This window comes from Macaca mulatta, chromosome 5 (genome assembly GCF_049350105.2).
Source record: "Macaca mulatta isolate MMU2019108-1 chromosome 5, T2T-MMU8v2.0, whole genome shotgun sequence".
Taxonomy (NCBI): domain Eukaryota; kingdom Metazoa; phylum Chordata; class Mammalia; order Primates; family Cercopithecidae; genus Macaca; species Macaca mulatta.
The window spans coordinates 148161137-148187288 of NC_133410.1; the positions used below are offsets into that span (position 1 = coordinate 148161137).

General features: G+C 43.1%; 2 protein-coding genes across 4 annotated transcripts in view; one reads left to right on the forward strand and one right to left on the reverse strand.

Moving 5' to 3' along the window:
- Positions 1 to 8690: 8690 nt before the first annotated feature.
- NDUFC1 (NADH:ubiquinone oxidoreductase subunit C1) lies at positions 8691 to 14456 on the reverse strand. Its single transcript, XM_028848780.2, has 4 exons — positions 14359 to 14456; positions 13669 to 13772; positions 11221 to 11300; positions 8691 to 8846 (listed from the first exon to the last, which is right to left on the reverse strand). Exons 1-3 carry the CDS (start codon positions 14423 to 14425, stop codon positions 11241 to 11243), a joined length of 231 nt encoding a protein of 76 aa, XP_028704613.1. The 5' UTR covers positions 14426 to 14456; the 3' UTR covers positions 8691 to 8846; positions 11221 to 11240.
- Positions 14457 to 20832: 6376 nt separating this feature from the next.
- The window catches only part of NAA15 (N-alpha-acetyltransferase 15, NatA auxiliary subunit), a 90301-nt gene continuing 84981 nt past the window's right edge, over positions 20833 to 26152 (forward strand). For 2 of the 3 annotated variants that reach the window (XM_078001526.1, XM_015139217.3), the window contains exon 1: positions 20833 to 21158. In XM_078001526.1, coding sequence (XP_077857652.1) covers positions 21105 to 21158 — 54 coding nt within the window. In that variant the 5' untranslated portion in view covers positions 20833 to 21104. 3 annotated transcript variants of the gene reach the window in all.

Sequence of the window (26152 nt, forward strand, 5' to 3'; positions counted from 1 at the left end):
GTGCCTGGCCTGACTATTCTTGAATGTCACTCAGTACTATCCCCATCTATTAACTATCTCTTCTGTAACAAAATAAACATCAGATTTCCTAACACTTCTGTATTATTTTCCTAAGGATACAAACTTGGATGGTTTAAAACAATTTATTCTCTAATAGTTTTCTGGAGGATAGAAGTCCAAAATGAAGATGTTGGCAGGGCCATTCCCTCTCTGAAACCTATAGGGGATGTAAATTAAAATTAAATCCTGAGCTCCCTGCCAACTGAATAGACCTCCTCTTGGCCAAGGGGACCCCAGAAAAATCTTAAAAACCAAGTTTCTGGCCCTGAGGGGGCCAGAAACCCGCTCCCTTTTGCACTTTAGATACAGTAACTGGCCAGCATAAATGTTAAAATAGAGATCCTAAAACTGATGGATGAGACTTTGTGGCAATAAGATACCAAATTATAAATGGGAGTTAAGGCCATGCTAGGCAAGGGTTAAGTCACTCACTCCTACACTTAAAGAATAAACGATTTCTAACTGCCACAGGTTTTTCTTTCTCTCTAGCAGCTAAACAAGCACTGGCATCCAGATAAGGAATATTAAAACAATTGTAGCTCATCAACAGACACTAACTGGCCCCGTTCCACAAGCTATAGCTAGAGCTTTGGATGAGAGACTGATTTCAGTAACTTTCTCCTGATAAGACCACCAGGCTGGTGTGGTGGCTCATGCTTGTAATCACAGCACTTTGGGAGGCCAAGGAAGGAGGATCACTTGAGCCCAAGAGTTCAAGCCCAGCCTGGGCAAGATGTTGAGACTCCGTTTCTATTAAAACAAAAAGAAAAGAAAAGAAAATTGGCTGGGTGTGGTAGCACCCACCTGTAGTGGGATACCTTGAATCCAGGAGTTCAAGGATGCAATGACCTGATTGTGCCACTGAACTGCAAGGCCATGTTTCTTTGGAGGAAAAAAAAAAAGGACCACCTACCAGGGACTGGCTCTGGCCTGTTTACAGATGCTGAGCACTTGAGTCCTTCATATCCTGAAAAGATCTTTTGATATACAGGGCCTAATTATAATACATTGAAATGTTAAGTCTCCACTCCAAAGCGAACACAAGTTGTATATTACATGCATGTTTGGCCAATATGCATGCATCAGGACTACTGATATCATTTGGCTCTGTGTTCCCACCCAAATCTCATGTTGAATTGTAACTTCCAGCATTGGGGAAGGGACCTGGTGGGAGGTGATCGGATCATGGGGGTGGGTTCCCCCCTCACTGTTCTCATGATAGTGAGTTCTCACAAGATCTGGATGTTTGAAAGTGTGTAGAATTTTTCCCTTCGCTCATCTTCTCTCTCTCTCCTGCTGGCCATGTGAATAAGTGCTTGCTTCCCCTTTGCCTTCCACCATAATTAAATTTTCTGAGGCCTCTCTGAAGTAGAAGCCTGCACAGCCTGCAAAACCATGAGCAGATTAAACCTCTTCCCTTTATAAATCACCGTCACAGGTAGCTCTTTCTTTTTTAAGATGGAATTTCACTCTTGTTGCCCAGGCTGAAGTGCAATGACATGATCTTGGCTCACTGCAACCTCTGCTTCCTGGGTTCAAGTGATTCTCCTGCCTTAGCCTCCCGAGTAGTTGGGATTACAGGCATGCCTCGCCACGACTGGCTGATTCTGTATTGTTAGCGGAGAAACTTGGTCTTGAACTCCCAACCTCAGGTGATCCACCCGCCTCGGCCTCCCAAAGTGCTGGGATTGTAGGTGTGAGCCACCACGCTTGACCAACAGGTAGCTCTTTACAGCAATGTGAGAACAGACTAAAACAAGTACCTCTGTGAATATTCATAGCTCCTCCTGTAACCTTTTGAATATGAATGCTTACCCAACCGTTCAGCATAAAGCTCCTACCCCAATCCCTTCTCCTCCAAAGTGCCTGTCTCTGGGCTCTGCTGGAGGTTATACTTTCCAGTCTGCAGGATGGCCACCTTGTAGGCTGTAACCCTTTACAAGAAATAAAGTTTCCATTTCCAAACTTGTAGATCTTGTGATTTTTAAGTTAATGGAGAATCCTTCTTTGACTTTTCTAGCTTCTGTTGTTTGCCGGCAATCCCTGGCTGTAGATTCATCCAATCTCTGCCTCTGTCATCACATGGCCATTTTCTCCTATGTGTCTCTTCTCTTAAATATACTAGTCATACTGGATTAGGGCCCACTCTACTCCAGTATGAACTCGTCTTTAATTACATCTGCAATGAACCTGTTTTCAATTAAGTCCACTTTTTGACGTACTAGGGGTTGGGATCTTAACATACTTTTTTTGGGGAAACAATTCAACCCACAACGTCTTATATCAGAAACTTAGTTTACACAGCCTGTTTTTTCCAAGGCAGCTTAATAATTTCAAGTGTGACTACCTAAATCTTGAAGAAAGGTCTACCCGATTTTGATCTATTAAACTCCTTGACTATACTCGACATATGATTTTGTCTGCATCTTTCTTTATATGGAAACCTTTTTTTTTTTTTTTTTTTTGAGATGGAGTCTTGCTATGTCGCCCAGGCTGGAGTACAATGGTGTGATCTTGGCTAACTGCAACCTCTGCCTCCGGGGTCAAGCGATTCTTCTGCCTCAGCCTCTTGAATAGCTGGGGTTACAGGTTGAGTATCACCATGCTTGGCTAACTTTTTGTATTTTGATTATAGATGGAGTTTCACCATGTTAGCCAGGATGGTCTTGATCTCCTGACCTCATGATCCGCCCACATCGGCCTCCCAAAGTGCTGGGATTAGAGGTGTGAGCCATTGCGCCTGGCCAAGAGCAAGAATCTTAATGACATTTGGGTTCCAGGCTTCAATTATTCCTGGGCTCAGGTACACTCCTATTCTTGGGGTCTGTGAGTCACTCTATCCTCACAATTTTTTTTCTTTTTTTTTGAGATGGAGTCTCGCTCTGTCCCCCAGGGTGGAGTGTAATGGCTCGATCTCAGCTCACTGCCACCTCCACCTCCTGGGTTCAAGCTATTTTCATGTCTCAGCCTCCTGAGTAGCTGGCATTACAGGCGCCGGCCAGCACACCTGGCTAATTTTTGTATTTTCAGTAGAGATGGGGTTTTGTCATGTTGGTCAGGTTGGCCTCAAACTTCTGACCTCAGGTGATCCACCCGCTTCAGCTTCCCAAAGTGCTAGGATTACAGGTGTGAGCCACTGCACCTGGCCTATCTTCACAATTTTTTTTTTTAAAGCATAGTTTGAGTTAGGTTCCAATTATTTAATTTAGGAAGCATTTTTACCAGCGCCACTATGTGGCACAACTCTAAATGGTGAGGTTCAGTACAGCAGCCACCAGCCCCATCTAGCTAAATTAATTAAAGTTAGGCTGGAGTGGTGGCTCACGTCTGTTCATCCCAGCACTTTGGGAGGCCGAGGCGGGAGGACTGCTTGAGCCCAGGAGTGTGAGAACCAGCCTGGGCAAAACAATGAGACCTTGTCTCTACAAAACATTTTTTCTTAAATGTATTAACAAATATATATTGAAAATTAATTAAGGCCAGGCACAGTGGCTCACGCCTATAATCCCAGCACTTTCGGAGGCTGAGGCAGGCGGATTACCTGAGGTCAGGAGTTTGAGACTAGCCTGGCCAACGTGGTAAAACCCCATCTCTATTAAAAACGCAAAAATTGGCTGGGCATGGTGGTGGGTGCCTGTAATCCTAGCTACTCCGGAGGCTGAGGTAGAATTGCTTGAACCCAGGAGACGGAGGTTGCAGTGGGCTGAGATCGCACCACTACACTCTAGCCTGGGTGATAGAGCGAGACTCCATCTCCAGAAAAAAAAAAAAGAATTAGTTAAAATTAAATAATACTAAACATTCAGTCACACTAATCACATTCCAAATGCTTAACAGTCACAAGGGGCTAGTGGCTATTGTACTGGACAGCACAAACAGAACATTCCATCATTGGAAAGTTCTTTTGGACAGCCCTGGTCTTCCATGAATGGCTCCCTGGACTCAAAGGGGCATAATCAAGAGGTAGGTCCATCATCAGTTGTGCGAAGACAAGGAAAATTTAAAAAAAGAAAAAAAAGGGGGAAGGTCCACACAACACAAGGTAGCTATATTCTCAAAGCCCAATGTACACTAAGTTCTGTTCATTAAAGGTGTACTTTATTTCCAAGGCTGTAAGTTTCCAAAATTTCAAGGGTTTTAAAATTTTAACATTTATGCTGGCCAGTTATTGTATCCAAAGTGCAAAAGGGAGCGGGTATAATGAGAGTTGTCTGATCTCCCATTCCCTCATGGCCAGGAACTTAGTTTTCTTTTTTTTTGAGATGGAATCTCGCTTTGTCACCCAGGTTGGAGTGCAGTGGCACGATCTTGGCTCACTGCAAGCTCCGCCTCCCGGGTTCACGCCATTCTCCTGCCTCAGCCTCCCGAGTAGCTGGGACTACAGGCGCCGCCACCACGCCCGGCTAATTTTTTGTATTTTTAGTAGAGATGGGGTTTCACCGTGTTAGCTAGGATGGTCTCGATCTCCTGACCTCGTGATCCACCCACCTCAGCCTCCCAAAGTGCTGGGATTACAGGCTTGAGCCACTGCGCCCGGCCAGGAACTTGGTTTTCTATTCCCTTTAGAGAGGTGAAATTTTAAGTGTTTTAGTGAAAAGTGCCCTGAATTGGTAGTTGATACTTGAACTCTTACTCTGTTACTATGTGACAAATCATATTAGCTTCATATTGTTGCTCTAACACAACTATTGTAACAACACAAATGTATTATCTTACTGTTTTGTAGGTGAGAAATCTGACGCAGGTGGGCTAAAATCAAGGTGTTAGCAGGGCTGTGTTCCTTTTTGTAGGCTCTAGGGGGGAATTTGTTTTCTTGACATACCTTGGCTGTTAGCTTCATCTTCAAAGAAGCAATGGCAAAGAAGACTCTTTCTCACATCACATCACTCTGACACATTCTTGTGCCTCCCTCTCCCACTTATAGAGATCTTGAGATTACATTGGGCCCAACTACATAATTCAAGATAAATGTTTAAATTACAAATTAACGAAGTGACAACTGAAACAAATTTTAAGTGATTCACAATAAAGGGTTTTGCTGGTGGCTCACACCTATAACCCCAGAACTTTGGAAGGCAGAGGCAGGCAGATCGCTTGAGCCCAGGCATTTGAGACCTGCCTGGGCATCAAAGCAAGACCCCATATCTACAAAAACTTTTACAAATTGCTGGGCACAGTGGCTCACACCTGTAATCCCCACACTCTGGGAGGCCAAGGCGGGCAGATCAAGAGGTCAGGAGTTTGAAACCAGCCTGACCAACATGGTAAAACCCCGTTTCCACTAAAAATAAAAAAATTAGATGGGTGTGGTGGCATACGCCTGTAATCCCAGCTACTCAGGAGGCCAAAGCAGGAGAATCACTTGAACCCGGGAGGGGGAGATGGTAGTGAGCTGAGATTGCACCACTGCACTCCAGCTTGGGCAACAGGGTGAGACTCCATCTAAGAAAAAAAAAGGCTGGGCACGGTGGCTCACGCCTGTAATCCCAGCACTTTGGGAGGCCGATGCGGGCCGATCACGAGGTCAGGAGATCGAGACCATTCTGACTAACACAGTGAAACCCCATCTCTACTAAAAATACAAAAAATTGGCCAGGCATGATGGCGGGCGCCTGTAGTCCCAGCTACTCAGGAGAGTGAGGCAGGAGAATGGCGTGAACCCAGGAGGCGGAGTTTGCAGTGAGCCGAGATCGAGCCACTGCACTCCAGCCTGGGTGACAGAACGAGACTCCGTCTCAAAAAAACAACAACTAGCCAGATCTGGATGGGCCTTGTAGTCCCAGCTACTTGGGAGGCTGAGATGAGAGGATCACTTGAGCCCAGGAGATCGAGGCAGCAGTGAGCTGTGATCGCATTACCACACTCAGCCTGGGCAAGAGGAGATCCAGTCTCAAAAAAAAGGAAATGGGCTTTCCTGAGGGTCAAATGAAGTACAGTTCACCCTTGAACAACATGACTTTGAACTACACAGGTTCTTATGCATAGATCCACTTATACAGAATTTTCTTCTCCCTCTTCTACCCAAGACAGAAAGACCAACTCTTCCTCTTCCTCCTCAGCCAACTCAGTGTGAAGACAATGAGGATGAAGACCTTTATGATGATCCACTTCCACTTAATAAATTACATGTTCTCTTCCTTAAGGAGTGCAGTGGTTTCCTGGCTCAATGCAACCTCTGCTTCCCAGGCTTAAGAGACTCTCTTGTCTCAGCCCCACAAGTAGCTGGGACTACAGGCATCATCCACCATGCCTGGCTAATTTTTGTATTTATTTTTTTGTAAAGATGGGATTTTGCCATGTTGCCCAGGCTGGTCTCGAACTGAGCAAGTGATTTGCCTGCCTCGGTGTCCCAAAGTGCTGTGATTACAGGATTCAGTCACCATGCCTGGCCCCTTCAAGTTGTTTTAAAAAACATTTTGTTTCCTCTAACTCACTTTATTGTAAGAATACAGTATATAGGCTGGGCGTGGTGGCTCACGCCTGTAATTCCAACACTTTGGGAGGCCAAGGTGGGCGGATCACAAGGTCAGGAGTTCGAGACCAGCCTGGTGAACATGGTGAAACCCCATCTCTACTGAAAATACAAAAATTAACTGGGCCTGGTGGTGCATGCCTGTAATCCCAGCTACTGGGGAGGCTGAGGCGGGAGAATGGCTTCAACCCAGGAGGCGGAGGTTGCAGTGAGCCGAGATTGTGCTGCTGTACTCCAGCCTGGGTGACAGAGCAAGACTCTGTCTCAAAACAAAACAAAACAAAACAGTATATAATACATATAGCATACAAAATGTGTTAATTAACTGTTACTGATAAGACTTCCAGTCAACAAAAGGCTATTAATAGTTTTGTTTTTTTTTTTTTTTTTTTTAAAAGCGATGAGGTCTTGCTATGTTGCTAAGGCTGGAGTGCAGTGACTATTTATAGGCATGATCCCTCTACTGATTAGCATGGGAGTTTTGACCTGCTCCGTTTCTGACCTGGGCCGGTTCACCCCTCTTTAGGCAACCTGGTGGTCCCCCGTTCCTGGGAGGTCACCATATGGATGTCAAAATTAGTGAGGACATCCTATCAGCATAGTGCACTATATCCTGAGCTCAAGAGATCCTCCTGCCTCAGGTTCCTGAGTAGCTGGGATTATAGGCTCATACTACTGTACCTGGTAATAGTTAAGGTTTTGGGGAGTTGAAAGTTATGGTGCTCCTACTGTGGAAGTCAAATGTACATTTAAAATTGTCGGCCAGGCGCGCTGGCTCAAGCCTGTAATCCCAGCACTTTGGGAGGCCGAGACGGGAGGATCACGAGGTCAGGAGATCGAGACCATCCTGGCTAACACGATGAAACCCCGTCTCTACTAAAAAATACAAAAAACTAGCCGGGTGAGGTGGCAGGTGCCTATAGTCTCAGCTACTCGGGAGGCTGAGGCAGGAGAATGGTGTAAACCCGGGAGGTGGAGCTTGCAGTGAGCTGAGATCCGGCCACTGCACTCCAGCCTGGGCGACAGAGCAAGACTCCGTCTCAAAAAAAATAATAAAGTAAAATTGTCTATTAACCCTTCATCTTTTTTAAAAAAAATCAATAGTTGCTGGGCGCGGCAGTTCACGCCTGTAATCCCAGCACTTTGGGAGGCTGAGGTGGGAAGATCACTCGAGTTTGAGAGTTGGAGACCAGCCTGGACAATATAGACAGACCTCCTCTCTACTAAAAATTAAAAAAAATTAGCTGGGCATGGTGGCACACACCTGTAGTCCCAGTTACTCAGGAGGCTGAGGTGAGAGAATCACTTGACCCTGGGAGTAAGCCTGTCTCAAAAATCTCCAAACAAAACCCTCCAAAACAAACAAACAAACAAACAAACAAACAGAAAACCAAGAGTCAGAGTTTGCAAAATCATAGGCTTAAAGTTGTATTAGCAACTTTAAGACAGCAAATTTTGTGTTGCTATAACAGTGAGTACAAGTAGTCACCCAAATAAAAATCATTCAAATTCAAGGAGAGAGTCAGAAAAACTCTGGTAACAGGATTCATCCTTCCTTTCTAACCTACCAAAATGACTCCTCTAATCTTTGTGACCCTACGTTTTTTGAGTAACAAGGTAGTTCTGCTTTCCTGATATACTAAATAAATGTTCTGATCAGAAATTAAAAGGTGACAACAAGAGTAAATCCTTCAGCCCTGACTTTTTTTTTTTTTAGATGGAATTTCACTCTTGTTGTCCAAGCTGGAGTGCAATGGCACGATCTCAGCTCACCACAACCTCTGCCTCCCAGGTTCAAGCGATTCTCCTGCCTCAGTCTCCCGAGTAGCTGGGATTATAGGCATGTGCCACGATGCCCAGCTAATTTTTTTATTTTTAGTAGAGACGGGGTTTCTCTATGTTGATCAGGCTGATCTCAAACTCCCAACCTCAGGTGATCCGCCTGCCTCGGCCTCCCAAAGTGCTGGAATTACAGGCGTTGAGCCACCGTGCCCAGCTAGTCCTGACTTTTGAATCTATGTTCACAACAACTTTTCTTACCAATGTGTCCTTAATTACCACTGACCTTCTTATCAGGTGGTACCTTCCATATTGAAATACTTCTATTAATATACCTTAGAATTAACATTTTCTACAAGTTGTCACAATATGCTTCATCTGAAGAATACAGAAGTATTTTTATTTCTTTTTATTTAATGATGCAAAATACAAATGCTGACTTGGTATATATTCACATATAACTTTTTCTCTCACATTTACAACTCAACAGATGGTGAATCCAGAGGAACAGCTAAAATCACTATACGGAGCATACCTATAATGAAGAAAAAAAAAAACTGTAGCATTAACCAGCAGAAATAATATTAAAATTAAACTACTCTGAATAATTCACCTTAGAACATCAGAAAAGAAACCCACAAAGAGTACCAATACCTGATTTTATTTAATTTTAACAAAAAATATTTTGCCTTAACTATGAAAGAATAGCAAAAGCCATCTGGTTTGCATTTAAATTCCTATTTCATTTTTACCTCTTTTTTTTTTTTTTTGGTAAAGACGAAGTTGCTATGTTGCCCAAACTCCTGGGCATATGCTATCCCACTACCTTGACCTCCCAAAGTGCTGAGATTACAGGCATGAGCCACCAAGCCCAGCTCATTTTTATCTCTTGATTGGCTGATTGGAGTAGTGAAATGGGCAGGATGCTAATAGAAAAAAGGCAAAATATTTCGATTATCAACTGTAAAGAGCTCAGTTTCAGAGTTATAAAATATGGAAAACAAAGGATAGTCTGTGATCACTATGTTTATTATACAGCAGATGTAAGTTACTTACTTTAATCAACCCAATCATGAAAGTTGAGTTTTTAAGTGACTTTTCACTTATAAAAGGATTAATATAGGACTTTTTAAAAAGGGTTTTCAGAAATACACCATATATATATACACACACCGTATATGGTATACTTACATATATTTGATACATATCTATTAGATGTATATATTATTTATTTATTCATTCATTTATTTTTGAGACAGAGTCTCGTTCTGTTGCCCAGGCTGGCTGGAGTGCAGTAGCCCAATATTAGCTCACTGCAACCTCCCAGCCTCTACCTCCTGGGTTAAAGCAATTCTTGTGCCTCAGCCTCCCAAGTAGCTGGGACTACAGGCACGCACCACCATACCTAGCTAGTTTTTGTGTATTTTTAGGATCGATGGGGTTTCGCCATGTTGGCCAGGCTGATCTGTAACTCCTTGCCTCAAGCGATCCACTCCCCTTGGCCTCTCAAAGCGTTAGGATTACAGGCTTGAGCCACTGCGCCCAGCCAGGTGTATATATTTTATATATAAAATAAACTTTCTCTTTTAAATCATGGACCATGCAGAATATGCTATCTTGTTCACAACTAGGTTTTTACCAGGAACTGTCCAATTGGATATTAGCTGAGTTGACAATCATAATGAAATAGTCACGCAGAAAAAAATTTAAAAATTGATTGCCCTGGCCAAACGCAGTGGCTCACACCTGTAATCCCAGCACTTTGGGAGGCCGAGGTGGGCAGATCATGAGGTCAAGAGATCGAGATCATCCTGGCCAACATGGCAAAATCCCGTCTCTACTGAAAATACAAAAATTAGCTGGGCATGTATCATGTTCACAACTAGGTTTTTACCACGAACTGTCCAGTTGGATATTAGTTGAGTTGACAATCATAACGAAATAGTCATACAGACAAAAATGTAAAAATTGATTGCCCTGGCCAGGTGCAGTGGCTTACGCCTATAATTCCAGCACTTTGGGAGGCCGAGGCGGGCAGATCACGAGGTCAAGAGATCGAGATCATCCTGGCCAACATGGTAAAACCCTGTCTCTACTAAAAATACAAAAATTAGCTGGGCGTGGTAGCGCGTGCCTGTAGTCCCGGCTACTCGAGAGGCTGAGGCAGGAGAATCGCTTGAACCCGGGAGGCGGAGGTTGCAGTGAGCCAAAATTGTGCCACTGCACTCCAGCCTGGTGACTCCGTCTCAAAAATAAAAAATAAAATGAATTGATTGCCCTTATACATTCATCACTTCTACAAATATTAAACTCCTAAATGGACCAGATGAGCAAGTTGCTGAATAAATGACAATAAAATAGATTTCTGTTCTCATGGAATTCACACTCAAGTGTACAAGATACCGAACAGATATTAAGAAATACACACACAAAGAATAATAATTTGTCATAAGTGCTATGAAAGCAAAGTATAAAGCACTATTAGATTTAAGAAAATAATATGATTTTGGTTTCATTCTTAAACATACCTTTCTTTAAACAGAGTCAAAGAGTAGTGATTAAAAATGATTATGCTAAAAGATTCTTGAGCCTAGCAAAGTGGCTCACCCCTACAATTCCAACACTTTGAGAAGCTGAAGCAAGAGTATCACCTGAGGCTAGAAGTTTGAGACCAGACTGGCCAACAGGTCTACAAACAAACAACAGACCAAAAAACCCAAAACCCCCCAAAACAAAACCAGCTGCTTGAGGTAAGGTATTACAAATTTATAAATTTGTCTCAGACAGAAATGCGGGTGCTAAAATGTAAAAACCTAATACAAAACAAACAACAACTTGTTTTTCAGTATTTAAAAAAGAGGTCAAGTTAATTTGCATAATCCATTCATCCAATAAACTTGTATACTTACTGTGTTAGTATTTCAAAAGTTTATTCCAGCCCATTTCTTCTTTTGTACTCTAAAATATCTTCATTGTGTTGTTTGATGAGCTATAAAGAGTTAAACAGTTAAAATTAGAAATGTAATCTTCCTGGATACTTATATTTTGTAAGAGGAATAAGAATAGAAAAAATAAACAACTATTCTAGTTAGAAATAAAAGGCTAAGCAATCCAAAAGTTCAAAAATCAGGAAAGGTATACACTTGCTCACCACAATCTGACATACTAAATTTGAGAAGGGAGACCTTAAATATTTATTTATTTATTTATTTGAGATGGAATTTTGCTCGCCTCCCAGGCTGGAGTGCAATGGCACGATCTTGGCTCACTGCAACCTCCTTCTCCCGGGTTCAAGTGATTCTCTTGCCTCAATCTCCTGAATAGCTGGGATTACAGGCGCCTGCTACCACGCATGTCTAATTTTTGTATTTTTAGCAGAGATAGGGTTTCACCATGTTGGCCAGGCTGGTCTTGAACTCCCGAGCTCAGGTGATCCACCCACCCTGGCCTCCCAAAGTGTTGGGATTACAGGTGTGAGCCACTGTGCCCAGCCAAAAAATTTTACCTTATTTGGTGGGTAATAAATGTAATGAAATGGCTTATCACAAAGGGGTAAATCAATATGATATAGTAGAACTTGGTTATTAAATGGGATCCAGGCTGGTTGGTGGGTGCGTGTTATACTTCTAATCTTAGAAGTGTGATACCTTGATTGAATGACCAACCCCACCACAAAACTGTATGTGTATTAATTAGATGTTATGGAGGACAGTCACATTTTTAGAACCACTGTCTGACAGAATATGCAACTGGAAAAACGGTTTATATACAATGACATTCATGGCAATCAAAGATCCAAGTTCAATCACTAGTGCTCTCAGCAGTAATCAAGCTTTTTGTTAGAGAAAACCTTAAATTAAGAATGCATAAAATTCATTATAAGCAACATCATTCAAAAAGATGAGTTACTATTAAGTTGTGAGTGACTCAATATCTCACCCCTTTCCAAGTCAACAATCTGAACCACTTTAACAAGAAAATTTAAAAAATCTAAGAGCTGGGGGACAGTGGAGGAAGCCCCAAACCCATCAGATAAAAAACAAAATTTTAAATATGAATATAGCAGATACTTTAACTTTAAAAACAAATTTTAGTCCTACAGAGGCAGTGTTTCACAGTGGTTTATAGGATAGTGTGGCCTCTGAAGTCAGGAGAACTGGGTTCAGCAAACTAGTTTCTCCAAGTGTGTTTCCTATCTGTAACGGGTCAACAGTATTAGGTACCACATAGTGTTGTTGAAATGATTAAACGCAAGTTTATGTGTAAAGCATACGGCGTGAATTTTTTTTTTTTTTTTTTTGAGACAGTCTCGCTCTGTCGCCCAGGCTGGAGTGCAGTGGCGATATCTCGGCTCACTGCAAGCTTCGCCTCCTGGATTCACGCCATTCTCCTGCCTCAGCCTATCGAGTAGCTGGAACTACAGGCGCCCGCCACCACACCCGGCTAATTTTTTTTTTTTTTTTTTTGAGACAGTCTGGTTCTGTCGCCCAGGCTGGAGTGCAGTGGCGATATCTCCGCTCACTGCAAGCTCAGTCCCCCGGGTTCAAGCCATTCTCCCGCCTCCGCCTCCTGAGTAGCTGGGACTACAGGCGCTCGCCACTACACCAGCCTAATTTTTTTTTGTATTTTTGGTAGAGACGGGGTTTCACTGTATTAGCCAGGATGGTCTCGATCTCTTGACCTCGTGATCTGCCCACCTCGGCCTCTCGCCACTACACCCGCCTAATTTTTTTGTATTTTTGGTAGAGACGGGGTTTCACTGTGTTAGCCAGAGTGGTCTGGATCTCCTGACCTCGTGATCCGCCCACCTCGGCCTCCCAAAGTGCTGGGATTACAGGCGTGAGCCACTGCGCCTGGCCTGAAAATTTTTTTAAAAAGGTAGCTACACACTATATATAATTTCCAGCAATGTATTTATACAAACATTGATTAAAACCTAATGTTTTGAAAGTCTACTGGGATTCAATTTGTACAACTTGTACACTGCTGGTTTGACCCTACAGCATCTGAAAAAGGTACCTTTATAAAACTCCAATTAGCCTCAATTCTCATTAAGAAATAAAGTATAATTACTATTTAGTAAAACTGCCATTCCTTACAAAACCATGTTAAGGAACAATAACAGAAATTTCAGTCCCATCATACTTTCTCAATGTTGCTGAAATCTTAATTTCTTTTTAGTCCTGGAGATTTCCCTTTTGGAGAAATATGTATCAGCAATTATATAAATATCCTACTGTTGTGAGACTTTCACTGCCATACAACGTACACGTAACAGCACCATTCAATCTCGCAATGTTATCTCATTCCCCACCACGCTGGCGTAGTCTCACGACATCCGGGAGTAAAGTACTTACATAGACCCACAAGAAGACGGTGGTGCCCAAGGTCAACCCAACTTTCAGCCAGTTAGGTTTGGCATTCAGCGGCTCTCGCACGTAGAACTTTGACCGCGCTGAAGCTGAAAGGGGCAGAGGGTCTGTAAATCTGTAACTTACTGCCTGGTAGGGAAAAAACCCTAACATTTACGTGCGTATTATCGCATTTAATTCTCCCTTTAACTCCCCCATCTCCCACTTAAACAGCCAAGGAAATAGCGGTTCAGAGAGGTCAAGTACTTCGCCCAGGGCCACTGGGAGAGTTAGACAGGTAGCACCTGTCCTGCCCGAGGCCTTCAAGGCCTCATTTAAGGGCTTGCGGACCCTCAGACGACTCGGGAGTGGTCATGTAGGAGGCGCCCGGGAAGGGTGTCTCCTCTCCCAGTCTACGGGACCGAACGTACAGAGGTGGGGAAGGCAGAGACCCAAAGCCCATTTACAAAGGCCAAGAGTGCTCAGGTTGCACTTGGATAAGTGCTGAAGGCGGGTGATGGGGAGCGGAGAGTCTTGCGTAGGGGACAGGCGCGGGCTGGGCCTTGAGTCGACGGCCGGCGAAGGTCACTGCAGGACGAACCCGGGCCGCTGCCGCCTCCTGCACCCGTGGGCTGGGTCCGCCTTAGGAGGGGTAATCTGAGGGTAGAGTCGGCCTGCAGGAGGATGGACACTCACAGCCGCTCGGGAGCCTGGCAGGGGCCAGCAGCCGAGAGAGGGGACGCAGCAACGCGGACGGCGCCATCTTGCGTGGCCAGGCTCAGTCTCTCCGAGTCGGCAACACAACCAGCGCCACCTGGCGGGCGGAAGTGCGGGACTCCAGGGCTCTGCAGCCGAGCTCCGTGGGGGCGTCAACGTGAGTTCCAGCACCGCAAGGTTCTCTACCACCCCGGCCTCAGCCTTCTGTCTATACAGTGGAATTAGGAAGAAAGTAATTAAAAGAAAAAAGAATTTCTATTCTCTGTCCTCTGGGGGTTTTTCACCCCATCTCTACGGCTATTCATCAAGAGGTTTATTAAAATTTTCCTACATGAGCCAGAAAAAAGCAAAGTGTCGTGCTCAATAATAACTAGCGCTTGGATTGAATTCTGTGGTCCAGGCACGGTGCATTAATGTATCATATGGTTTACATTCACTGCCTTATTTCATCTTCACAATGAGCACATATCATGCCGTGATTATAAGCCTCAATTTACAGATGAAGCTTAAAGACAGCTACTCACCCAAGGTGACATATTTTATAGTTGAAAAGATTTCTTAACACCATTTACACTCACGATCATACTGAAGCCTCACAAACCTGTGAAGTAGAATTAGTGCCTTGGATAGGCTCAAGGGCTCAAGATCACATAGATGGCAGAGGTGGGATACAGTTTGAGGTCTTCTGACCCCAGATCTAGTGATCCTCCTTAGCTCACCTAACAGACTTGGACCACCCTAGACCATAAGCTGTAGAATCAGCGTTCAAAGCCATTCTGCTCACCACTTTTTAGCTCTATGATTTCTTAACCTAGTAAGAGGCAAATTACCTAACCTCTCTATACCTAAGTTTTACATCTGTAACATACAACCTATAGGGTTGTTGAGAAGCTTAAACAACTCTCTGGTGGTAGTAAACAATTTATTTGGTTTTGCCTATTAAAGACATTGTTCTGAGGAATAGGTTTTATCTTGCACAATTGAGCCAGATCTTTGTACATTCAATTCAGTTCAATCTGATGTCTAAAGACTAGTAAAAATATTTATAGGTAACAGACAATACATTTTGACCCTTTAAAAGTAATCCGTTAAACCTTATGTCATTAATTTTAAAACCAAAATAAATGTTAGCAAATCTCCTATATTCTCTTTAGCAATGTTATTTTAACATCTTTTTTTAACCAAAAATTATTGACCAGAAAGTCAATTAATTGTACTATATTTTCTGGCTCATTTTAACATGCAAATGGTGGCTAAATGGATTGCTAAATTGTGAGTCACTTTAGTTTGTAATCTAGTTTGAGCCTCCTGGACTCATGCTCAAGTAAGTAAATTACCCAACGAATGTGCTGAGCCAGTTGTTGGTTCTCAACTTATTGGCTTCTTGTCCACTCAGCAGCCTGTCAGTTGTATATCCTTTCTACACCATCCTTTGGAAGCTTCTCCTGACGAAGCTTTTGCTAGTATCCAACAAGTTGAAACAGATGCTACCTTTAGTCAGAGTATACAGAACCAGTAAGCAAATTACTAATTTCGGTACTGCTGTTGGGAAAGACTGCTTTGTTCTTTTTCAGAGCTTTGGCCCTTGTAGCCTTTTACTAGTGTGTATTTTGGGAAAGTGATGAAGTATAAGCACATTTTTCTCAGCATATTAGAGCTTATGGGAACTGTACACTTGGAGTATGGAGTATGCAGCTGTATGTGAAACTCCATCTTGAAAAGAATCCTGATTAAGTAATTCCAGCTAGGAACTAATATCTATAATATTTTGTTAGAAGTTGCTTCATAACATTCATGTAAGCATCTTCAGAATTTGAACACTAAAATCTTATTTATGATCCAGGTGAAAAGATAGAGGATTTGAGTTAGCAGCCAGAAATGCAAAGTTTTAGTCCAAGATTTTTCCACTGGGAAAAAAAAATCACATCTCCGAAGGAAGGTAAAGAAAGAGCAAGAATTGAAAAACTGTATAAAATGCAAAACAACAACAACAACAACAAAAACAAACCAAACCAAACCGAAACAACAAAACCCCCCAAAAAACCACATATGTTTATTGATATAGCATGCATGAGAATACTATGAATCAAACTTAGGACTTGAGCCAGTCACAGTGGCTCAGGCCTCTAATCGTAGCACTTTGTGAGAACAAGGCAAATGGATTGCTTGAGTCCAGGAGGTCAAGACTGGCCTGTGCAACCTAGGTAGATAAACATCTCTACAAAATATATATTTTTTAAATTAGCTGGGTGTGATGGTGCACGTCTGTGGTTCCAGCTACTCGGGAGGCTGAGGGAGGAAGATCGCTTGGACCTGGGAGGTTGAGGCTACAGTAGGCCAAGATTGTGTCACTGCACTCCAGCCTGGGTGACACAGTGAGACCCTGTCATAAAAACAAAAGAAAACAAAAGAAAAGAAAAAAACCAACAACCTCCCACCTCCCCACACACCAAGATGTATCTATAAGTTTTTATTTTTTAAGACTCAGCAGCAGGCCAGGTTTTGGGGCTCACACCTATAATCCCAGCACTTTGGGAGGCTGAGGTGGGTTGATTGCCTAAGCCCAGGAGTTCAAGACTAGCTTGGGCAACATTGAGAAACCCTGTCTATACACACACAAAAACACCCAGAAGCAAAGGCAAATTGTTAACATTTGTTAAATCTAGGTGACAAATACATGAATTTCTTTTATGTTGTTTATTTTTTTTGGAACAAGGTCTCAGCTCTGTTGCCCAGGCTGGAGAGCAAAGGTGTCATCACAGCTCACTGCAGTCTTGACCTCTGGGGCCGAAGGAATCTTCCCACCTAAGCCCACCAAGTAGCTGGGACTACAGGCTCACAGCACCACACCTGGCAAACTTTAAAATTGTTTTGCAGAGATGGGGTCTCAATATGTTGCCCAGGTTGGTCTCAAACTATCTTCCTGCCTCAGCCTCCCAAAGTGTCGGGATTATAGGCATGAGGCACTATGCGTGGCCTATTTTTTTTTTTTTTTTGAGAGGGAGTCTTGCTCTGGAGTGCAGTGGTACGATCTTGGCTCACTGCAACCTCTGCCTCCCAGGTTCAAGCGATTCTCCTGCCTCATCCTCCTGAGTAGCTGGGATTACAGGCACGCACCACCATACCTGGCTAATTTTTGTATTTTTAGTAGAGACGGGGTTTCACCATGGTGGTCAGGCTGGTCTTGAACTCCTGACCTTGTGATCCGCCCGCCTTAGCCTCCCAAAGTGCTGGGATTACAGGCGTGAGCCACCACTCCCAGCCTTTTTTTTTTTCTTTTAAAGTAAGACCCAAATACTTTTTTTTTCTTTCCTTTTTTTTTTTTCGAGATGGAGTCTCGCTCTGTTGCCCAGGCTGGAGTGCAGTGGCCAGATCTCAGCTCACTGCAAGCTCCGCCTCCCGGGTTTATGCCATTCTCCTGCCTCAGCCTCCCAAGTAGCTGGGACTACAGGCGCCTGCCATCTCGCCTGGCTAGTTTTTTGTATTTTTTTAGTAGAGACAGGTTTCACTGGGTTAGCCAGGATGGTCTCGATCTCCTGACCTCGTGATCCACCCGTCTCGGCCTCCCAAAGTGCTGGGATTACAGGCTTGAGCCACCGCGCCCGGCCCCAAATACTTAATAAGATGTAACAGTCTCAATAGAGAACATCTTACGTATATGGAGAAATTTCACTCTACATATCCCTTTTGTAGAATTAAAGTTTGCAAGGTAAATAATTTTATTTCTTTCTTTTTGGTTAATAGTTTTCAGAGTTGGCATTTTGAACATAGTGACATGCAAGCACATGGGGTAAGATGAATTAACTAGCAGCAGCAGCAGCAGCCACAGCATATAGCCTTGGATATGTTAACGTTCTGAAAGCATGGCTGTCAAAGTATAACTCAAATGGGATCTCTATTTGTGAAATTGTGGTAATCAGAGTAAATATTTTTTTTAATTCAGTTCAGGTTACTATGTGGTCAGACTGTTACCTGTAGGTGCATTTTAACTAGGAAATGAATCAGTTAAATGTTGAATCAGACTAGTATTTGCCGAGCCTTTAAAATTGCCATTTGTTTGTCATCACCCAAAAAGAATGTAACATTTGCCAAACTCTATTTCTGGCTCATCTAATCAGGTACTAAGGTTCTGGTGGAAACTACTGATTGTTTCAAAGACCAGACATTTTCTTCCTCTGAAGGAAAATAGAATATTCTTTACAGGAGAAATTTAGAGAACTATAGCAAATAGTATTGCTGTGGGGATTTTTGGATATGAAGCCAGAGTTGGAAATCCAAGCTAAAATTATCAACTACATTTAGACTATTTTTCTGTCTTTCAACAGTTCAGACAGTTGAAAGACCTCTTGGGGCAGTGACTTTTTGCAGGTTATTATTAAATAACAGCTTAAAAATGAATTATAAGCTTGCCCTTAGTTTTATAAAGTTAAGGTTAAAAGACTGGCCATATTTCAAACTGAAGCATAGTTTCCTGTACATATGATTTTCTCAAAATTTTGAAGAGAGATCACAGAATTTAAGGAAACTCCAGGATTTGACTGTTAAAAACCTTATTTATGACCCCGGTGAAGGGAGAGGACAATCAATATAGCAGCTAGAAAACCCAAGTTTATATTGGGAAACATATTTCTCAACTCACACCTTTCAGGGACAGTTAAGAGAAGTTTGAAAATTAAAATGTCTTTGTAAATAAATTTAAAAGAGTAAAAAACATGTACATAACATATTGTTTAATAATTCGTAATGCAAAGAATGCTACAGAGTGAAATCAGGATTTGGAAAGAGGTAATCAAAAACCAAAGGTTAAAAGTGGCTCATATAACTTGAAAATTTTTAGATCGGCCGGGCGCGGTGGCTCAAGCCTGTAATCCCAGCACTTTGGGAGGCCAAGACGGGTGGATCACGAGGTCAGGAGATCGAGACCATCCTGGCTAACACAGTGAAACCCCGTCTCTACTAAAAAATACAAAAAAACTAGCCGGGCGAGGTGGCGGGCGCCTGTAGTCCCAGCTACTCGGGAGGCTGAGGCAGGAGAATGGCCTGAACCCGGGAGGCGGAGCTTGCAGTGAGCTGAGATCCGGCCACTGCACTCCAGCAAGGGGGACAGAGTGAGACTCCGTCTCAAAAAAAAAAAAAAGAAAAGAAAAAAAAAAAAGAAAATTTTTAGATCAGTGGAATGCCACTTTGAAAAAGTTTTATTGTCACCTGTTAATGAAATGACTTACATTTTTGGAAGGGGTCCTATTCAGTATCTAGTCTGACCTCGCCTACTCGAGTAGTTCTCTCTAGTATCCTTGCCAGTCTTTGGCTTCTAAGATCTGAGAATTTCTGGGGATGGGGAGTTCGAGTCACAATATTAAGCACTAGTTTGAAGTCAGCTCCAGGGTAAAGTCAGTGTCTTTAACTCTCCACCACTCCACTGCAAGGTGCCTCGTAAGGTTGGTCCGTCAACTCTGCATTATATGGCCTCAACAACGAAATTAAAACACATACTTTAACCTCCAGAGGCTCCCCTGGCAGTGCAAATATGTCACTTCGGATCTGGCTAACTACCTTTCCAGGCTGATCTTTTTTTTTTTTTTTTTTTTTTTGAGACGGAGTATCGCTCTGCCGCCCAGGCTGGAGTGCAGTGGCCGGATCTCAGCTCACTGCAAGCTCCGCCTCCCGGGTTTATGCCATTCTCCTGCCTCAGCCTCCCGAGTAGCTGGGACTACAGGCGCCCGCCACCTCGCCCGGCTAGTTTTTTTTTGTATTTTTTAGTAGAGACGGGGTTTCACCGTGTTAGCCAGGATGGTCTCGATCTCCTGACCTCGTGATCCGCCCGTCTCGGCCTCCCAAAGTGCTGGGATTACAGGCTTGAGCCACCGCGCCCGGCCTCCAGGCTGATCTTAAGCAACATTCACCAAATTACCGATACCACAGCCAGGCCCAGTTCATTGGTCAAGCTCTTTCACGCTTTTCAGACTCTATTAAGCCCCTTCCTCTCCAGGGCTGTCAATAAGTCTCCACTGCGGGGAAGCTTTTTTCATTTTCCACTCCGCCTCTGCTCCTTAAATTAGGCATTTCGTCCATAATCAACTACAGCGCTTCTCAAACACCTACACCTGTATTTTAGCGCTTTGGACTCAAACGATTATCACACAGTGTGCGAGACTCTTTCCAATGAATGAAAGGTCAATCTGGCAGGAAGGCGCCAGAGAGGCTATTTTTGATGAGGAGGCGGTCTGAATCGTATTTGCCTAGCCTCCCGTAGCTCAGCGGGCGCTTCGAGGGCACCACGCACTGAAAGGATGGGCGGGGCCTGCCCGGACCCTCCCGGCCTCCACAGGCGGGCCAGCCTCCAGGTTTCCCGGCAAGCTCCGAAACCCAGAGGAGGTGGGGAAAGGAGGTCACCGCGCCTGCGTGTTAGTTGGTGTGACCCGGGTGGGAAAGCCCTCTGCGTCCGCCATTTTGGCTGCCTCTGTCGGTCTGTTCAGTTACCACGTGAACCGCCGACGGAGACCCGTAGTGGGGGAGGCGGCGGCAGCGTTAAGTGAGAAAGGAAAAAAGACAACGAGGAAAAAGGAGGTGTCCGGGTAGGGCAACGCGGCGACACCCGAGGCCTGGTGGTGGCGGCGGATCGGTATATTCAAGGCTGAAGCAGCTAAGGAACGGCAGCGGCGACGGTCGGACAAACTGACTGACCGAGCCGGGTGGTGGCGGGAGCAGCAGGAGCAGCCGGAACGATGCCGGCCGTGAGCCTCCCGCCCAAGGAGAATGCGCTCTTCAAGCGGATCTTGGTAAGTGTGGGGCTCCGGGCAAGCAGTGGGGAGGATTTAGCCGGTAACCGGGCCTGTCACCCCTAACCTCGGCCCGGCGGGCACTGAGCCACTCCCGCCCGGGACCCCGCCTTCATAGTCCTCGTCAGGCCGAATGCATTGCTTTGCCCCCTCTCTGTGGTTCCTACTATGGCCCGCGCTCCAGGGACCACAGCCTTCTTCCTTCCATCCCCACGCTTGAGGCCCTGGTTCCGGACTAGGCCCCGATCTCCTGGGTCTAGACTGCCGGTTCTCGTTCTCCCCGATCTGGGGGAGGAGAGGCCCGGCCTTTGGCGGGCAAGTGGGCAACACCGGCAGGAGTCGCGGCCCGGTTGGTGTGGGAACCCTGCCGGCAGGCCGGGGTGGCACCCTTGGAAGGAACAGGTGGTGCGGATGCAGCAGGCTCATTCATTGCCTAAACGCGGTTCTCCCTCCATCATCTGTCCCTCCCTCTTCCTCCTCTCTTGGGATTCACCTGTCTCCGCCCGGCCCGGGGTCAAATGACCTGAGAGGAGGGAAAGAAAGAGTTCAGAGAAGGAAAGAAAGCTTTTCAAACGACTACCTCCTTGAGTCAGTTGCATACTGGAGTCTTCGGTGCCTCTGCCTCCCTTGTTCTCTCGTTTCTGGAGTAGGGATGAGGCATTTATTTCTTAGTTTCCGAGCGGGAAACAGCCCCACCCCGTCACTCTTCTTGGGAGGTGGGGCCCATTGGCGAGGGGGCGGTTCGGTAGGAAGTAAAAAGTTGAGTCTTTAGTTGAAACGTTCCAGACCTAGACTTTTCTTATACACTAAAGTGTATTAACACATGCAAAAACTCACCAGAGAAAAGAGAATATAAGAACTTTTGAGAAGGATTTTGTTGACGCTAACTCAGACTTATTCCCTACATTTCAAATGTGTGCAGTTTGCATTTTTTAAAACTATAAATGCATTGATGTTTGTTGGGACTGTTTACATTTTAAAATATGTCCTGTAGCCTGGGAACTATAATTAACACATTGTAGTACATTTTTTGTTTGGCATTTAGTATGTGGGTTGCCCCTTTCACGCAAACTTTTCCTTATGATAGAATTAACTGTGTTTGCCAAATTTCAGACTTTTAAAATTTAGGATGTGTGTGTGAAAGTGTTAACCTTTTCCCCTGCAGTTATAATTTATTTCACCTGTTTGAAAAGTAGAACAACTCTAGGGATTCAGTTTTTCTAGAAATAAATAATCATCCATTTGAACTAACTTTGATTTTACAAAAGTGTCCATATGCCTTACAGATTTAGTGAATTCATGTTGAAAAATATTAGAACGTCACATCCAGTGTCGGAAAACTGTTGCCCTGAAATTCTTATTGGCATTTTGTTTTGTTTTCTTTTAAGACTAAGAGTGTAGGTGGAGCTGTAAAATAGTTTTAGGAAAAAAGTTACTTTTAAACCGTTAAAAAGACTAATTGGTGTGCAGGTAGAACTATAACATAAGTTTATAATAACAATGTATCTTTAATCTCTTCTTCACAATTCTTTATTTTGAAAAAAAAAAAGAAAAGTTGAGAGAACAAGGAACACTCCTAAACCTTTACTTAAATTTAACACTTGATATTTTGCCATATATGTTTTCTCAGTATGTATATGTTTATATACATTTGTATAAAAGTAAGTTGTAGACATAAAACTTATCTCTAGGCTGGGCACAGTGGCTCATACCTGTAATACCAGCACTTTGGCAGGCTCAGGCGGATGGATCACTTGAGGTCAGGAGTTCGAGACCAGGCTGGCCAACGTAGTGAAATCCTGTCTCTACTAAAAATACGAAAATTAGTCAGCCATGGTGGTGTGCGCCTGTAGTCCCAGCTGCTAGAGAGGCTGAGGCACAAGAATCGCTTGAATCTGAGAGGTGGAGGTTGCAGTTCCAGCCTGGGCAACAGAGCGAGACTGTCTCAAAAACAAAAAATTTCATCTCTAAATACTTCAACAAGCATCTCCTAAGAATAAGGACATCGTCTTGTATACTTTTAACAGTCATTCTCTAATATTGTCTATTATCTGGTTCATATTAAGGTTTTCTCAAGTGTTAGCACTTTTTAAATAAATCAAACTTTTAATTTTGAGAAGACTGTATAATCACATAGTTTAAGGAATAATACAGTGCACTTTACTCAGTTTTCCCAACACTAACACCTTGCAGAACCATGGTTCATTATTAAACATTGATACAATCCACCAATCTTATTCACATATCCCCAGTTTACTTGTACATGCGTGTGAGTGCTCGCGCACGCGGGTGCAGTCATCGCTTGGTATCTGTCGGGGGTTGATTTCAGGATCCCGCGAGATTCCAAAATTTGCAGGTGTTTGAGTCCGTTATATAAAGTGGTGTAGTATTTGCGTATAACCTATGCATATCACCTGTACACTTTAAATATCTCTAGATTACTTATAATACCTAATGCAATATTAATGTTATATAGTTATGCTGTATTTTAAAAATTTGTATTTTTTATTGTGCTTTTTAAAAATAGTTTTTACCTATGGATGCAGATACCAAGGATAATGAGAGCTGACTGTATTTACTTCTGTGCAGTGTTATCCCATGTATAGATTGCACCACTACAATTAGGCTACAGAACAGTTCCCTCAGTCCAAAGTACCCCTCTGTTGCCCTTTTAGAACCACATCCAACATCTGTCCCACCCCACTCCCATCCCCTCTTGTTGCAGGCTCCAGCAATCAGTACATGTCCTGCATTTGTATAATTTTGCCATTCCCAGTGTGTTTACTAAAAATAATCATACAGTATACAACTTTTTGGGTTTAGAGATAGAGTCTTCCTCTGTTGCCCAGGCTGGAGTGTAGTGACTGTTTATAGGCTCTATCAATAGGGCACTGTAACCTCAAACTACTGGGCTCAAGCACTTCTCCCTCTTCAGCCTCTGGAGTAGCTGGGATCACTACAGGGCTACCACATCCAGCTAATAGTTTATTCCTTTTTATTGCCGAGTAGTATTCCATGATATGGATGTACCACAGTGTGTTTAACCATCCATAGAATAGCAATTTTTGATTAAATATCTTAAATATTTTTTTGTGGTAGTGTTAGTGGGGCAAAAACCTGTAAGTTCATTGCTAAAATCACAGTGCTGTAGATCTGTTAATAAGTTACATGTGAGAGAAATGTGAAAATCACTAAATGAAAGAAAAGGAGCTAAAATGTCCTTATTGTTCTCATACGTTAGGAGTGAAGAAAGTATTACTTACCAAAAGGATAGTATTGATTTTTTGAAATTGCTTCAGTTTCTTGAGATTCAATAGTAAGTTAGTGCTTTTGATTTTAAGATTTTTTTTTTTGCCCTGATAAAGGAAACGTTGGACTTTTAATGTGATGTGTGTGCTCTATGTAATCAAGTGTTGCTAGGTTGGTAACTTCTTTTTTTTTTTTGAGACGGAGTTTCGCTCTTGTTGCCCAGGCTGGAGGGCAGTGGCATGATCTCGGCTCACCGAAACCTCTGCCTCCCGGGTTCAAGCAATTCTGCCTCAGCCTCCCGAGTAGCTGGGATTGCAGGCATGTGCCACCACGCCTGGCTAATTTTGTATTTTTAGTAGAGATGGGGTTTCTCCATGTTGGTCAGGCTCGTCTCAAACTCCCAACCTCAAGTGATCCACCTGCCTCGGCCTCCCAAAATGCTGGGATTACAGGCCTGAGCCACACTGTTCCTGGCCACTTGGTAACTTGTTAAATCATTCCTGCAGCATTCAACTTTTGAGCTGCTACTTTGTTAGTTGTACTGTGCTTGTTATGATAAACTTATGTAGGAAATGCAGTTAGTTTGTATTTCAAAATAAACTTTTTTTTTCCTTAATTTTTTAATGGAAACCTGGTTTACACATAAGTTTGCAAAAATTTTAGAGTTTCTGCAGCAGATTTGCCTGGCTTGATCTAGTCTAGTTGATCTCTAAAATTCAGTTTTTTTGGTATATTTTTCCCTTCTTTTTTTTTTCCACTATTACTCTACTGTTTTCTGACTAAAGCATTGTCATAAGTTAGTCAAAATGCTTACATAGTGTTTCTTGCTGATAATTTGTCTAGAAAAAGGAAAGAGTGAATTTAATGTGATATATACTATGTAAGGGTTTATTTTATTTTATTTGTTTGTTTTTTTGAGACAGAGTTTTGCTCTGTCGCCCAGGTTGGAGTGCAGTAGTGTGATTTTGGCTCACTGCAGCCTCTACCTCCTGGGTTCATGCCTCAGCCTCCCAAGTAGCTGGGATTACAGGCGTCTGCCACCAAACTCGGCTAATATTTTTTTGTATTTTTAGTAGAGATGGGGTTTCACCATGTTGGCCAGGCTGGTCTTGAGCTAGTGACCTCAAGTGTTCTGCCCGTTTCGGCCTCCCAAAGTTCTGGGATTACAAGTATGAGCCACTGCGCCCGGCCCTATATAAGAGTTTAAGGAAGACTTGTGTTTGCCAGAAGCTGGGTTTTTTTTTTTTGTATTTACAAACTGTTTTAACTTATTTGGAAAATTAAGTCATTAGAAAATTGTGGCCTTTGCCTACTGTTGATGCTATTTGTTTATTTAAAAGTTTGAGGATGTTACCAGATTTTTACACCACTTTGTTAGGATCTAGGTTAAGGGTAGGAAAAATGAGGTTGCCAGGGTAGAACGAAATCCACACCTTATATTTTAACCCACTTGGAAAAAGTGGACATACCCTAATGCCTTTCAATCAAGTGTTAGTAGGTTGGTTGCTGTTGCTGCTGCTTCCTTCTCTCTTTTTTGCTCTCCAAATGTTAATGTCAGTTATAAGAAAAATTTAAATTGGGAATAGTTAAAATATTGTACATCAATAAATGTAGTTTTGGACCTTAGCCTGAATGATTTATATTGTTATAAGTGTTAAAGGATAGAATTTTATTTTAATTTTTTTATTATACTTTAAGTTCTAGGGTATGTGTGCACAACGTGCATGTTTGTTACATATGTGTAT

Coding starts and splice junctions, on each gene's coding strand:
- NDUFC1 (XM_028848780.2), bottom strand. CDS start 14,425: ATGGCGCCGTCCGCGTTGCTGCGTCCCCTCTCTCGGCTGCTGGCCCCT. Junction 13,773..14,358: donor TGCCAGGCTCCCGAGCGGCT/GTGAGTGTCCAT, acceptor TGCCCCTTTCAG/CTTCAGCGCGGTCAAAGTTC. Junction 11,301..13,668: donor CCGTCTTCTTGTGGGTCTAT/GTAAGTACTTTA, acceptor AACTCTTTATAG/CTCATCAAACAACACAATGA.